The 16,491-nt window shown below is 44.6% G+C and overlaps 1 protein-coding gene across 1 annotated transcript in view; it reads left to right on the forward strand.

The window, feature by feature from the left end:
- The window catches only part of LOC139253843 (probable G-protein coupled receptor 139), a 95,916-nt gene that overhangs the window by 17,023 nt on the left and 62,402 nt on the right, over positions 1–16,491 (forward strand). The window contains exon 2 of the mRNA XM_070873596.1: positions 872–971. Within this exon, the coding sequence (XP_070729697.1) occupies positions 872–971 (100 nt within the window). The remainder of the gene's footprint in view (positions 1–871; positions 972–16,491) is intronic.

Genomic DNA, 16,491 nt, shown 5'->3' on the forward strand with positions numbered 1-16,491 from the left:
AGAAATTGTTCCACAGTGCTGTCCATTTCATCTTTTGTTCCCTTTTAAACATTAGAAACTGAGAGAGCTGGAATAAATAGAGAAATAAAAGCACAGGGAAAGAGCAAGAGCTAGAGAGAACGGGAAAGACACTGTCCCCACCCAGAACTAATGCAGAAACCCCTCTGCTGCGCTCGGGGTGGCCACCCGCAGCCTGGATACACTAACGTCCCAACGGCTCATTGACTGTCAGAGTGGGACCGTGCGGCGCTTCAGAAGACAGGTTGAAAAGTCAAAGTCACTGATTCCGTCTCAACTGCTCCTCCAACCAAGAATAGCAACATACACAAAATATGCTTTTATAATAGTTACACCTTATCGCCGTGCTAATCAAATAGTTGGCTCGTTGGTCTAGGGGTATGATTCTCGCTTCGGGGTTGATATTGTAAATTCGCGAGACATTCCGGGTTTCAATCCCGGACGAGTCCATTCTTTTGCAAAGAAGGACTTGCACATCTGCAGCGCCTTTCAGGAACTCATGACGCCCCAAAGCGCTTGACAGCTGTTGAGTTATGTTTGAAGTGTTGTAGTGTGGGGAAAGATGTGTCTAAATCACCCCACACAAACCTCAACTCTTTGCGAAGTAGTTCGGTGCAAATAATCAGGTGCCTCAGGGACTTGGCCTTTCTTTGAATGAGTTCTGCTTGTACCTGTATTCAAGCTTGAAACAGCAACTGGGCTTCCATCTCACGGGAGCAGCGTGTAGCGGTTTGCGAGGAGGTGACGAGGTTTGGGGTTGATGTGCGTCGCTTTCAATCTTTGAAATTTCGCCAAGCAAAGAAACGGTGAATCCAACTGTCCCTGTAAGCATTTTGTTTGCATTTAATCACAGCAACATCCGCAGTCAGAAGCTGAAAAGGAATTAAAACCTACTACCGGCTTCGGGACAATCAGAATACTTCGTCACAGACAAGGCACCGGAAGGCTGGAAGGTAGATCACACCGGTTGTGGGAGAGCTGGTTGGTGGTGACATGGAAGTGTCTGCAGTGTGCAGGACCAGACTGCTTCCACACCTCCACAATGAATGTCCCACCCTTTATTTGTGAAAAGTACAACTGAGAGTAGACAAGTTCCATCCCGGTCGGAGCAATCCAAAGCTTTAACTGATTGACACCCTGGTTTTGCATGTCTTGCAACATGTTCTTCCATCAGTCTCTGTGATGTAATGCGTTAGTGCATTCGGTTTTTAGCCGAAAGGTTGGTGGTTTGAGCCCACCCAGGGGTGAAGCCTTTAACTGTTTTTTCCCCGAGGATTCGGTGCCGCACAAATCCAGGTTGTCATTGTGCGTTTTGGCTGCACGAATATATTCTGCAAACATTGACAGTTGTGCTGTTATCCAGTGAGTTCCCACTCCAATACTTTACTGAGCATTCAGCTCAAGTAAAATAATTAAATTTTTGGATCATGTTCTGCCATCCAGCCGACTAGAAATAAATTAAGTTATTATGTTTAAAGAAAAGGACAATAATGACACCAAGCATTACGATGCAGCGATGCAGCAATGCAGCGTTCCCTGGTGGTCCAGTGATTAGGATTCGGCGCTCTCACCACAGCGGCCCTGGGTCGATTTCCGGCCTGGGAAATTGCACTTCCATCAAAATTAAAACCTTATAAGAAAGAGTTATGTGCATCGCATGTGGAAAAAAAGATTCATTGATTTAAACATCATTCATGAATCCATTGTAGAACTCCAATCATTGATTTTGCCCTGAGTACATGAGGAACTTTTATCCCGACCTCATTGTATTTTAGGAGCATGGTCCAGGACCGGTATCTCCACCTGTGAAAGTAGGAAACTGCTGGAAATAGACAACATGACAGGTAGCCTTTGACAAACAATTAAACCCAGGTTACAGACTCCCTTCCTTCCCCTGCCCTTTGCGGGACACTTGTTTCCCTTTAATTTTACAGACTGACTGAGTTCACTAACCGCGGGGAGAGAGTAGGTGCCTCCGCGGACCCACTGTGCTAACATGGAAGATAACACGATGGGGATGTGGGGTGGTGGGTGGGGATCAGTGACATGTTTGTGTAAAGAGCAGCGGAGGAGAAGGATTGACAGCTGTCAGTGAGGGACAGCAGTTGTTTAAGGTGAGCCAACACATTCCCGATCAGCACAGAAGGCATTCACTGGTCAGCTGCCCTCTGCTGTTCTTCTGGTCAGAGCGGTTTCTGCAGTGGAGCCGTTATCACATTTGCTTTCTACGCGAAAGGATCCCGGGCAGGAAGATTATGTTTAAACTTGCTGTGGATGAACAGCCACGGGCGAGTTTATTCTCCTGTCAAAAGGGCGACAGTGGCTTTTTCCCTTATTCTTTAATTGCTCCTTATTTCACTTCACGAAATTGGTCCAGAGTGTCGTCACTTCATCTTTTGTTCCGCTTTAAACACATAAAATAAGGCCGGGGAATAACTGCAGAAACCAAAGCACAGGGATACAGACAAGAGGAAGAGAGAAGGGGAAATACTGTCCCAACCCAGAACTAATGCAGAAACCCCTCTGCTGCGCTCGGGGTGGCCACCCACAGCCTGGATACACTAACGTCCCAACAGCTCATTGACTGTCGGAGTGGGACCGTGCGGCGCTTCTGAAGACAGGTCGAAAAAGCAAAGTCACTGATTCGGTCCCATGTGTTTCTCTGACTGACACCGGGAAACAGTGAGATGGGTTTTGGAGCATAGATCTGGTTATTGTGAAACAGCAAAGAAAATATTAAGTCCAGAATTAAACTCTACAACGTGTGTTCTGCTCGTTTAATGGTTAGGCGCTCACAGAGGGAGCCCGAGTTCGGAATGTGACTGAAGGACAGTCGAAACTTCAATAACTGAACTTTAATAATTGCAGGATGAAATGTTATTCCGGATCTGAATTTACACACTCTGTATTTTCGGAGATTTAAAATGTTCATTGCTCATCAGACAGGGAACCTGGGGCTACTTCTGTTCAATTTATTTTACAGCAAATATATTCTAAAATAAAGCACGCGCCGGGGACATTTCATGTGTGAGGCAAACGTGATTACCGCTACACTACAGAAACCTTTGCCTAACCCAGTGCCCTGGTTCATCATTTGCACCAAATTAACCCCAATGAGATAGGGATAAAAACATGCTCAGGGCATAATAAATGGTTGAAGTTTTACAAAAGAATTTCATAGATTATAATAATTTCATAGAACATAATAATGTTTAAATCAATCATTCTTTTTGTAATACATGATTTGCATATAGATTTGTGAAATAGATGAATTCTTGTTTTTGTAAGGTTTTTAATTAAAAATGCAACTTCCCAGGTGGGAATCAAACCCAGGACAGAGCAGTGGGATCACCAAGCCCTTACCACTAGACCACCAGCAAATTATAAATTGTTTTATTGCTGCATCGTTATAGTTGGTGACATTATTGTCATTTTCAATCCACTTGATTCACACCAAAACAAATTGTAACCGTGATCATAAATTCACGCAACTTTGAGATCATATTCAAATGATTTGCTGAATCCACCCCTTGCACCATTGCAACACAGGTTCGATTCTTTGTCAGGGAGATAATATTTACAACACGATTATCAAACTAAAACCTGAATATAATTGATGACATGCAGCTAATGTGAAAAATAAGAATTCATTTAATCACCATCAATTGACTGATAACTTTCTTTTGCAGAATGAAAAAAATAATAATGTGGTTACTGAGGGACAGTGGTGGCTTCAATCATTTATTTTTTCTTTTCATGTGATGAACTTTTATCCCTATCTCATTTACACACTGTATTTTAGGAGAATGGTTTAAATGTTAAGTGCTTATGACTCCAGGAATCTGGTGCAACTTTTGTTGAAATTAACAGGACCGGCCACATCACAGAAAAAATATTCTCGAACATAATGTTTTTAGATCATGCCCCGGCCGATCATTCTTCGGTGCAAAGTGGATGAACTGAACCTTCTCCACATTGAACCCCAGTAATCACAGTTAAGGGGAGATTTAATAGAGGTTTTCAGAATTATGGGGAAACTGTGTCCACGAGCAGGAGTGTCGGTAACCAGAGGACACAGACATAAGATAATTGGTAAAAGGAAAAATCCGGGGCGGGCGATGCAGCGAGAGGAGGTATATTTTTACTCAGCGAGGTGTTACGATCTGGAATGCACTGTTTGGAACGTTTTGTCCTCAAGTAAGAAGGCAGTGTTCAGGGATAAAGTGAAATGTTGAATCTTCTGCACTGACTCTCTTTAACAAACATTTCACCGTTCCAAATGGCAGAAGTCACACGGAGATAAATATCCACTACAGAGTCAAACAACTCCCGCTGGAGGTCCTGAGTTCAATTTCAGAACTGGGAAATGTTCGAGTTGCAACATGTTTTAAGTTAGTGCAGAGGCAGGGAAATGGGGGAGGGCAGGGTGGAAGGCAGGAGAGATCAAATGACAAAACGGAGATGGTGCATTTCTCTTCAACAAATATTCATTATTAGATGCAGGTAAAATATCATTCAAATTATCCAGCGTGTTCTGAATTGTTTCACCTAATACCATCTGTGCAATAGCCAGAAATTAAATATCGTGTCACATGGTGCGATGGCATGTTCCAGTTACTTATATGTATCCATAGAATCAATTTCCAACAGTATCTTCAAACCCAATGACGACATTTATTTCCAATGCGTTTGCTGCAGGAACATGATCAGTCTATTTTTTTAATCGTTTTACTTGAACTGAATGCTCCCAAATGTATTGGAGTGGGAACTCACTGGATAATAGCGCAGCTGACAATGTTTGCGGAATATATTCGCACAGCCAAAATGCATATTGACAACCTGGAACTGTGGGGCACTGAATCCTCAGAGGGAAAATTAACAGTTAAAGGCTCTGTCCCAGGGTAGGCTCTAACCACCAACCTTTCGGTTAATAGCAGAACACACTAACCCATTGTGCCACAGAGACTGACGCAGGCACATGTTACAAGACATCTTTAACCAGGGTGTCAATGAATTAAAGCTTCAGATTGCTCTGACCAGGTTGGAACTTGTCCACTCTCAGTTTTACTTTTCCAAAATAAAGAGTGCTTCATTGTGGATGCCTGGAAGCAGTCTGGTCCCACAGTTGCCCCAAGCTAAGTGAGTGGGCAAAAATTTGGCAGATGGGGTTTAATGTTGGAAAGTGTGAGGTCATGCAATTTGGCTGAAAAATCAAAGAGCAAGTTATTATTTAAATGGAGAAAGGTTGCAAAATGTTGCAATGCAGCGGGACCTGGGGGTACTTGTGCATGAAACACAAAAGAATAGTATGCAAATACAGCAAGTGACCAGGAAGACCAATGGAATCCTGGCCATTATTACAAAGGGAATGGAGTCTAAAAGCAGGGAAGTCTTGCTACAATTATACAGGGTATTGGTGAGGCCACACCTGGAATACTGCGTGCAGTTTTGGTTTCCATATTTATGAAAGGATATACTTGCTTTGGAGGCAGTTCGGAGAAGGTTCACTAGGTTGATTCCGGAGAGGAGCGGGTTGATCGGACTGGACAGTTTAAATGCAGGAAGAATGTTCGCAATGTTTGGAAAGTCCAGAACCAGGGGACATAGTCTAAGGATATGGGGTAAGCCATTTAGGACAGAGATGAAGAGAAATTTCCTCATTCAGAGAGTTGTGAACCTGTGGAATTCCCTACTGCAGATAGTTGTTGATGCCAGTTCATTCGATATATTCAAGTGGGAGTTAGATATGGCCCTCACGGCTAAAGGGATGAAAGGGTTTGGAGAGAAAGCAGGAAAGGGGTACTGAGGTGAATGATCAGCCATGATCATATTGAATGGTGGTGCAAGTTCGAAGGGCCGAATGGCCTACACCTGCATCTATTTTCTATGTTTCTATGTTTCTATGTTTACTTATGAGGAAAGGTTGAGTTGGTTGGGCCTTTACTCATTGGAGTTCAGAAGAATGAGAGGTAATCTTATTGAAACGTATAAGATTATGAGGGGACTTGACAAGGTGGATGCAGAGAGGATGTTTCCACTGATGGGGGAGACTAGAACCAGAGGGCATGAACTTAGAATAAGGGGCCGCCCATCTAAAACAGAGCTGAGGAAAGATTTCTTCTCTCAGAGGGTTGTAAATCTGTGGAATTCGCTGACTCAGACAGCTGTGGAAGCTGGGGCGTTGAATAAATTTAAGACAGAAATAGACAATTTCTTAAAAGATAAGGCGATAAGGGGTTATGGGGAGCGGGCGGGGAAGTGGAGCTGAGTCCCTGATCGGATCAGCCATGATCTTATTGAATGGCGGAGCAGGCTCGAGGGCCGTATGGCCTACTCCTGCTCCTATTTCTTATGTTCTTGTGTTGTATAATCTGGAAACACTATTCCACTGTTTATACAAACATTAAGAGAGTAAGAGGAGATAATAAATGATGTTTGTACAGGAGGAGTTTTTGGGGAAGGGAATGATTGTCGACAGGAAGTACTTGAGGCAGACACCACTGCAACTTCTGAGGCAAAAGTGAGCAATATTTGACTCAGATGAAGACACAAGACTATGGAGGGAGAGAGCAGAGCAGAGGGAGTAGTGTTCGATTACTCTAACAAACCGCTGGCAGATATGTGCTGGACAGAATGGCCTCCTGCTGTGTTGCAAACACCGATTATTCAATTGTTGATGGCTGTGTATTTCTAGCATTGTCCCCGCTGAGGAAGTGCAGTCTGAAGTGTGAAGAGGAAATAGTGCATTCGGTCTGCACGTTTTTCGGTTTTGGAAATAGCTCTTTGCTTTCAGGAATGTTACGATTGCAATTACCGAGCCTCATGGTGGATATTGACTGGGCAATATGAGCGGAAATATGAGCGGTTTGCGTCCAGACTGCGAGCTGTGCACTCCATAAGTAATCCCACTGAGGATCTGAAGATATAACCGCTCTCACACACACAATCTTGCACTACAAGCAGTGTGTGATGTTCGGCTGAAATTATCGGGCTCCTGTTGCGTTCTGAGAGCATTTGGTCACATGACCATTTTATGCACTACGAACCGACGCAGTAACACCTGGAATGGTGATGGAACAGAGAGAAACCAACAAAGGTTCAAGGAGAGCAAAGGGAAAGGGAAAGGGTGGGATTGAACACCTCAATGAAAAAATGAAAGAGCAGGAAGATGTGAAGTTCAGATCGAGTAAAGAACAGCATTTGACAAAGTGGAATATAAGTACCAAGAGCAAAACTCATCCCCAGCTGAGGATTTGAAAGACATGCCTGTGTCAACGAGAGTTTCAGTAGTTTTCTCCTTTATCATTTGCACTTTTCATCAGTTGGTCTGTGACCAATGGTCCGTGCTGCCCTGATGTGAACTGGCCACCCTATATTAAGTATAGAAACATAGAAACATAGAAAACAGGTGCAGGAGTAGGCCATTCGGCCCTTTGAGCCTGCACCACCATTCAATAAGATCATGGCTGATCATTCACCTCAGTACCCTTTTCCTGCTTTCTCTCCATACCCCTTGATCCTTTTAGCCGTAAGTGCCACATCTCACTCCCTCTTGAATACATCCAATGAACTGGCATCAACAACTCTCTGCGGCAGGGAATTCCATAGGTTAACAATTCTCTGAGTGAAGAGGTTTCTCCTCATCTCAGTCCTAAATGACTTACCCCTTATCCTTAGACTATGTTCCCTGGTGCTGGACTGCCCCAACATCGGGAGCATTCTTCCTGCATCTAACCTGTCAGAATTTTATATGTTTCGATGAGATCCCCTCTCATCCTTCCAAACTCCAGTGAATACAGGTCCAGTCGATCCAGTCTCTTCTCATATGTCAGTCCTGCCATCCTGGAAATTAGTCTGATGAACCTTCGCTGCACTCCCTCAATAGCAAGAACATCCTTCCTCAGATTAGGAGACCAAAACTTAACACAATATTCCAGGTGAGGCCTCACTAATGCCCTGCACAACTGCAGTAAGACCACCCTGCTCCTATACTCAAATCCCCTAGCAATGAAGGCCAACACAGCATTTGCCTTAATCTCCACCTGCTGTACCTGAATGCCAACTTTCAATGACTGATGTACCATGACACCCAGGTCTCGTTGCACCTCCCCTTTTCCTAATCTTCCGCCATTCTGATAATATTCTGCCCTCGGGCTTTTGCCACCCAAGTGGATAAGCTCACATTTATCCACATTATACTGCATCTGCCATGCGTTTGCCCACTCACCTAACCTGTCCAAGTCACCCTGCAGCCTCTAAGCATCCTCCTCACAGCTCACCTCGCCACCCATTTGAGAGTGATCTGCAAACTTGGAGATATTACAGTCAATTCCTTCAGCTAAATCGTTAATGTATAATGTAAAGAGCTGGGGTCCCAGCACTGAGCCCTGCGGCACCCCACTAGTCACTGCCTACCATTCTGAAAAGGACCCCTTTATCCCGACTCTCTGCTTCCTGTCTGCCAACCAGTTATCTATCCATATCAGTACATTACCCCCAATACCATGTGCTTTAATTTTGCACATCAATCTCTTGTGTGGAACCTTGCCAAAAGCCTTTTGAAAGTCCAAATACACCACATCCACTGGTTCTCCCTTGTCCACTCTACTCGTTACATCCTCAAAAAACGTCCTCACTATTTCTGGGGCCACTTCCTTAAGTACTCTGGGATGCAGACTCTCTGGCCCTGGGGATTTATCGGCCTTCAATCCCATCAATTTCCCTAACACAATTTCCTGCTTAATAAGGATTTCCTTCAGTTCTTCTTTCTCACTAGATCATCGGTCCCCTAGTATTTCCGGAAGGTTATTTGTGTCTTCCTTCATGAAGACAGAACCAAAGTATTTGTTCAACTGGTCCGCCAATTCTTTTATCTCCATTATAAATTCACCTGAATCTGACTGCAAGGGACCTACATTTGTCTTCACTAATCTTTTTCTCTTCACGTATCTATAGAAGCTTTTGCAGTCAGTTTTTATGTACCCAGCAAGCTTCCTTTTATACTCTATTTTCCCCCTCCTAATTAAACCTTTGTCCTCCTCTGCTGAATTCTAAATTTCTCCCAGTCCTCAGGTTTGCTGCTTTTTCTGGCGAATTTATATGCCTCTTCCTTGGATTTAACACTATCTTTAATTTCCTTTGTTAGCCACGGTTGAGCCACCTTCCCCGTTTTATTTTTACTCCAGACAGGGACGTACAATTGTTGAAGTTCATCCATGTGATCTTTAAATGTTTGCCATTGCTGATTCACCATCAACCCTTTAAGTATCACTCACCTGTCTATTCTAGCCAATTCACATCTCATACCATCGAAGTTACCTTTCCTGAAGTTCAGGACCCTAGTCTCTGAATTAACTTTGACACTCTCCATCTTAATAAAGAATTCTATCATATTATGGTCACCCTTTCCCAAGGGGCCTCGCACATCAAGATTGCTAATTAGTCCTCTCTCATTACACATCACCCAGTCTAGGATGGCCATCACTCTAGTTGGTTCCTCAAGACATTGGTCGAGAAGACCATCCCTAATACACTCCAGGAAATCCTCCTCCATCTCATTGCTACCAGTTTGTCTAGCCCAATCAATATGTAGATTAAAGTCGCCCATGATAACTGCAGTATCTTTATTGCATGGCCATACTGCCCCTCGAACCTGCTCCACCATTGAATAGTATCATGGCTGATCCGACCATGGACTCAGTTATACTTCCCTGCACATCCCCATAACCCATTATTTCCTTATCATTTAAGAAACTATCTATTTCTGGCTTAAATTTATTCAATGTCCCAGCTTCCACAGCTCTCTGAGGCAGCGAATTCCAAGATTTACAACCAACTGAGAGAAGAAATGTCTCATCATCTCAGTTTTAAATGGGGGGCCCCTTATTCTAAGATTATGCCCCCTAGTTCTAGTCTCCCACATCAGTGGAAACATCCTCCGTGCATTCACCTTGTCAAGCCCCAACATAATCTTATATGTTTCGATAAGATCACCTCTCATTTTTCTGAATTGCAATGAGTAGAGGCCCAATCTACTCAACCTTTCCTCATAAGTCAACCCCCTCATTGCCGTAATCAACCTAGTAAACATTAACTGAACTGCCAACAAAGCAGGTATATCCTTTTGCAAATATGGAAACCAAAACTGCACGCAGTATTTCAGGTGTGGCCTCACCAATACCCTGTATAACTGTAGCAAGATTTCCCTGCTTTTATACTCCATCCCCTTGCAATAAAGGCCAAGATTCCATTGGCCTTCCTGATCACTTGCTGTACCTGCATGCTAACCTTTTGTGTTTCATGCACAAGTACCCCCAGGTCCTGCCGTACTGCAGCACTTTGCAATCTTTCTCCATTTAAATAATAACTTGCTCTTTGATTTTTTTCTGCCAAAGTGCATGACCTCACACTTTCCAACATTATACTCCATCTGCCAAATGTTTGCCCACTCACTTATCCTGTCTATGTCCTTTTGCAGATTTTTTGCTAGCTCACACGTTGCTTTTCCTCCCATCTTTGTATCGTCAGCCAATGTGGCTATGTTACACTCGGTCCCTTCTTCCAAGTCGTTAATATAGATTGTAAATAGTTGGGGTCCCAGCACTGATCCCTGGGGCACCCCACTAGTTACTGAGATGAGAAAACATTTCTTCACTCAGAGAATTGTGAATCTTTGCATTTATATTCCACAAATGGCAGTGGCAGCTCAGTTGTTGTGCTTATTCAAGACAGAGATCGACAGATTTTTGGATCTTAAGGGAATGGTGGGATATGGGGATAGTGTGGGAAAGTGGAGTTGAGGTAGAAGATCAGCCATGTTCTCATTGTACGACGGAGCAAGCTCGAAGGGGTGAATGGCCGACTCCTGCTCTTATTTCTCGCGTTTGTATGCACTTATTCGGTATTTTGCCTCATAAGCAGTGAAGCTGTAACCCAGAGAATATACGGAACGCGTGCTCAATAACAGATCCAACATGACGTGCGGTGGGTCAGCTTTACTTCACCTTTCTAGTCACAAGAACATAAGAAATAGGAGCAGGAGGCAGCCATTCAGCCCCTCGAACCTGCTCCACCCTTCAATAAGATCATGGCTGATCTGATCATGGACTCAGCTCCACTTCCATGTCCTAATCTCCATTATTACTCAAAACTCTGTCTATCTCCGCCTTAAATATATTCAATGACCCAGCTTCCACAGCTCTCTGGGGCAGAGAATTCCACAGATTTACAACCCTCTGAGAGAAAAAATTTCTCCTCATCTTAGTTTTATATGGGCAGCCCCTTATTCTATCTATGTCACCTAGTTTTAGTTTCCCCTATTAGTGGAAACATCCTCTCTGCATCCACCTTGTCGAGCCCCCTCATTATCTTATCTGTTTCAATAAGGTCACCTCTCATTCTTCTGAATAGTAACATGTTGAGTCATTAATTTTCTTCTTTAGCAACACGTTATGTTTTAATTCAGTACAGTCGCTTCATATACAAGTCATACCAGCTCTCCCATTCACAGTGTTCGCCAAAGAAACTCCAATTTTACAGAACCTACACAGAACCAAAGGGTAGTCCACAGGACAGCCATTTGTGCCTGTGTTACTGGGGCAGGGATAGAGAGAAAAATTGTGTTACTGGGGCAGGGATAGAGAGGATAATGCTGATTTCAACCCTGGGAGGGAAACCAGCGCACAAGCTGATCTCCAGTCCTTTGTGCTGAGATTATTATTTACAGGAAGGTGAACTGAAATCTTTGCAATCTATGAGTGATGGACAAAGGCCAAAGATGCACGTCCTAAATGTGTGTATTGAAGAATGCATTGTGGGGTTGTAGCCATCACAACAGACACATGGAGGGTTAGTTTCCTTATCCGACGTCCTTTGCTCCACATGGCCGATATTCATCTCGAGAAGAACAGAATATTTCCCCAGCACATTTTCCTGTTAAGGTTTGAATGGTAAAACACACCGTTAAATGACAACAACTCTGGGTTGTCACTATCAGGGAGGAAGATCGCTGATTGCTGCTGAAGCTTTGCCATGTGTATGATCAAAGGTTGGGGAATGTTGCCTGTTCCAGAATTAGAAGATCGCTGCTAGCTGCAGTTAAAGGGAGTTTATGGTTATATGGAGAAGGGAGTTCTGGTCATCCAATGAGATGAGTCTTTGTATTATCAGCGGTGCATGTTCATTATTGCATGAATTACAAGATCAATTCTCCACCTGACAGAGATATCTTCATTTCAGTGAAGCAATGTCCTGAAATTGCAGTCGGAGGCGAACATCTGGAGTACACCTCAGACACACAAAATATTCCCAAGCAGACCTCCAGGTTCCCAGGCTGCACAGAGTTCTGGTCTGGGGCCTGCAGCTGTCGCCTGTGTGAAGACCCACGGATCCCAGGGACGCAGACAATTTGGAAGCGCTCCTGAGATCACGTGGGAATGGTCCTCCGATCAAAATGGAGAATTCTATTATAGCCATTTCCGAATCGAATCCACAAATAATTAAACGACAAATGTTACTGAGCATAAATGTTCTGATTTTCAAATTTAATTAAAAACCACTTTCTGAATACAAATAAAATTAAAGTTAATATTTTGAAAAATTATATGAAACATTTTAAGCCGTGCCAATATTTTATTAAATAAATATTAAGTATTTGCACGTCATTTTGTTTTTAAATTCTGATCTATAATAAACAAGGCATACCTTGACAGATCACAATCTCCGGGTCTTCCTGCACACGGAAGTTGCGGAGCCCTTTAGAAGGATTAACACAGGGGACACGGAGCTTACAACACCGCATTTCTGCCCAAATAGCCAATATCACACCAGATGGCAAGTCGGTGTACACATGGTGACATTCGGACACACAGTTCACTAATCCGCATTCTCCCGTTGTGCCACCAACAACACAGCAGGAAGGTTTAAAAACTGTAAGCTGAATCAAATGACCTGTTAGACCATGACACCAGGCAGCATTTTCCACGTCTTCAACCCCACACTTCAGATCAATGATTATCTTCTTCACCAAAACCAGAACGGTGTGTTTGATCCTTCAGAGTAAAGTTATTGATATGTCCTTACTCTACATTATAAATGCAAACGAGGCCCATGCTTGAGAGAAGGTCAGTCTGTGACCTGTCCTTTATTCCATAGCACTCAAGTGATGAAGGTGGGTGGAGCTTCCCCTTTTATACCTGAAGGTCCAGGTTAGGAGTGTCTCCCACAAGTTCACCACCTCGTGGTCATTGTTCTCACAGTGTACAACTTGTCAGTTTATACATGGGTTACAATGCTGGTTGAATACATGACATCACCTCCCCCGCAAATCTTATTGGGATCACAGGTTGAGTCTCTCTGGTGGTTTACGCTCTCTTGTAGAGAACCTGAGTTGGGGCTCCGGTTGTTGGGCGCTGGCCTGTGTGTCTGCTGTTTGCGGTGCCTCAGGCCTATTCGGACTGCCCACAGTTACTGGGCTCTCTTCCCTTTGGTTCCGGTGTTCGGTCACCTGTGTTCTTCCTCTGCTTCTTCTGTGGGGTTGCTGAACCACATTTTTGTTTGATCCACGTGTTTGCGGCAGATTTGTCCATTGGTAAGTTTAGCTCCCAGAATCCTATTCTCCCCATTTTGCAATCACAGTGCCTGCGAGCCATTTGGGCCCTGCAGGGTAGTTGAGGACAAAGACAGGGTCAATTACATCAATACATCGCGCCCTCACATTCCTGTCATTGTAGTCACATTGTGACTGGCGCCTGTTCTCGACAATTTCTTTCATGGTGGGGTGTATAAGGGATAACCTGGTTTTGAGCGTCCTTTTCATTAGCAGCTCTGTGGCTGGAACCCCTGTGAGCGAGTGTGTTCGGAATCTGTAGGCCAATAGGAAGCGTGATAAGCGGCTTTATCGGGAACCCCCTTGGATTCCGAGCATCCCCTGTTTGATTATCTGCACTGCTCGTTTTGCCTGGCCATTTGAAGCCAGTTTGAATGGTGCTGTTGTAGGCATTAGGCACCTGCTGAATATATCAAAACCTAGGGCAACGGCACCTATAGCATAAGGTTAGAACTACACCTGTAGTATAAGGTAAGAACTAAATATTTAACTCGAATACCGTAAAATGGCTACCCGTGAGGCCTCAAGGGATTTCTGTTAGCTGAAATGGACCGCATTCCTGGAAACTGATAATTGTTCTTTCCCACACACGGGAATAACTAGCAAATTCTGCAGATGTCTCCAATCATTCAGGCCTCCGAAGGAGAATGTTCTGGTGGATGTAAGAACAATACGACTCTGTAACAGGATTAAGATAAGGAGGCTACCCAAGGACAGTAAGATAAGGGGAGCCTGGACTATGTCTCAGGATACATGAGTCGTTCCGAGCAACACACTCCTTAGCAACAGATCTTTTAGCAACACATCTCTTAGCAACACATGAGCCACTTTATGTTTAGAAACTGACTCTATCTATTGGTCTAGTTGAATTCATAATCTATATGATTGGATAGTATCCAGCCGAAATGGATTGATGTAACTGTAGTAAAAACTGTTGTAAAACATATAAAGATCCATGAAACCCTTTGTTCTGTGAAGAGAAGCCTGGTTCCAGTCCTGAGGCTTCCTCCCCGCTGGCGTTAATAAAGGCCGCATTGGGGTTGGAACCGACTCTGAGTGTTGAGTGATTCTTCTGATAAAACACTAACACTAACAGTGCCATTCTCACATGGTTAATTCCATTGCCTGCCATGAAGATCTGAAATTCAGTGCTTGTGAAGCACAAGCCATTGTTGCTGACCAAGACATCCAGTAGACCATGGGTGGCGAACATTGCCCGTAGACTTTCTAGCGTGGCAGGTGATGTGCTTGAATTTAAAATGTAATACTTGATCCATTTGGAGTAGGCGTCTACTGCAACCAAAAACATTTTTTCCCATGAAAGGACCTGCGTAGTCCACATGGATGCGTGACCAAGGCTTGACGGGCCATAGCCAGGGGCAAAGGGGGGCTTCCCTGGGCGCATTGACCAGTTGGGCACACGTGTTGAACCTGCGAACACAAAGTTCCAGATCTGCGTCTATCCCTGGCCACCAAACGTGTGATCTGGCAATTGCCTTCATCATGAAAATGTCCGGGTGCTTATTGTGGAGTTCTCTGATGAACACCTCTCTGCCCATCCGGGGCATGACTCCGGGGTTTCCCCACAGTAGGCAATCGGCCTGAATCGAGAGTTCATCCCTGCCCCTGTGAAATGGTTTAAATTCCTCAGGGCATGCTCCGTTTGTGGCTGCCCAGTCCCCATTCAGGACACATTTCTTGAATAAAGGCAATAGCGGGTTTAATCTGACGTGCTGTCACAGGTGAGCCTTCGCATCCGAAAGCTTCAACAGCCATGACCATCTCAAGCGGCATGCTCGGTAGCCCCCTCAGTGGTTGCTAGTGGGAGCCTGCTGAGTGCATCGGCGCAGTTTTCAGTGCCCGGTCTGTGCCGAATTGTATAGTCACAGGCGGCTAACGCGAGTGTCCACCTCTGTATGCGGGCCGATGCGTTTGCATTTATGGCCTTGTTGTCGACCAAAAGGGACGTTGGGGTTTGTGATCTGTCTACAGCTCAAATTTCTTGCCAAACAGGTACTGGTGCATTTTCTTTACCACATATACACATGCAAGCGCCTCCTTTTCTGCCATCCCATAGCCCCTTTCTGCCTGGGACAGACTTCTGGAGGCCGAAGCTATCGGCTGTAACTGACCCTTGGCATTGACATTCTGCAACACACACCTGACACCATAGGACGACGCATCACATGTTATCATAAGATCATAAGTTTCTTACATGGGTCATATAGTGTTAATAGATTGTTGGAACATAACAAATTGCGTGCTCTATTAAAAGCACTTTCCTGGCTGTCCCCCCAGACCCATTTGCGATCTTTGTGTCGGAGCACGTGTAGCGGCTCTAGCAGCGTGCTCAATTTGGGAAGAAATTTACCAAAATAGTTCAGGAGCCCCAGGAACGAACGCAGCTCCGTCGTGTTACGGGGTCTGGGTGCTCTCTGGATCGCTTCCGTCTTGGACGCAGTCGGGCTGATCCCGTCTGCTACGACCCTCATCCCCAGGAATTCCCTCTGGAGCTAGGAAGACGCACTTTGCCTTTTTCTGTCGCAGCCCTACCCGGTCCAGTCTGCGTAGCACCTCCTCCAGGTTGTGCAGGTGTTCTTCAGTATCGCAACCCATGATGAGGATGTCGTCTTGAAAAATCACCATCCCTGGAATCAACTTGAGGAGGCTTTCCATATTTCGTTGGAAGATCGCGGCGGCGGAGCGAATCCCGAACGGACATCTGTTGTACTCAAACAACTCCTTGTGTGTCGTGATGGTGGTTAGCTTCTTCAACTCACTCGCCAGCTCCTGGGTCATGTAAGCTGAGATCAGGTCCAATTTTGAAAAAGGTTTGCCACCGGATAGCGTCGCAAAGAGGTCCTCCG

Source organism: Pristiophorus japonicus, unplaced genomic scaffold, assembly GCF_044704955.1.
Source record: "Pristiophorus japonicus isolate sPriJap1 unplaced genomic scaffold, sPriJap1.hap1 HAP1_SCAFFOLD_52, whole genome shotgun sequence".
In the NCBI taxonomy this organism is placed as follows: Eukaryota; Metazoa; Chordata; class Chondrichthyes; family Pristiophoridae; genus Pristiophorus; species Pristiophorus japonicus.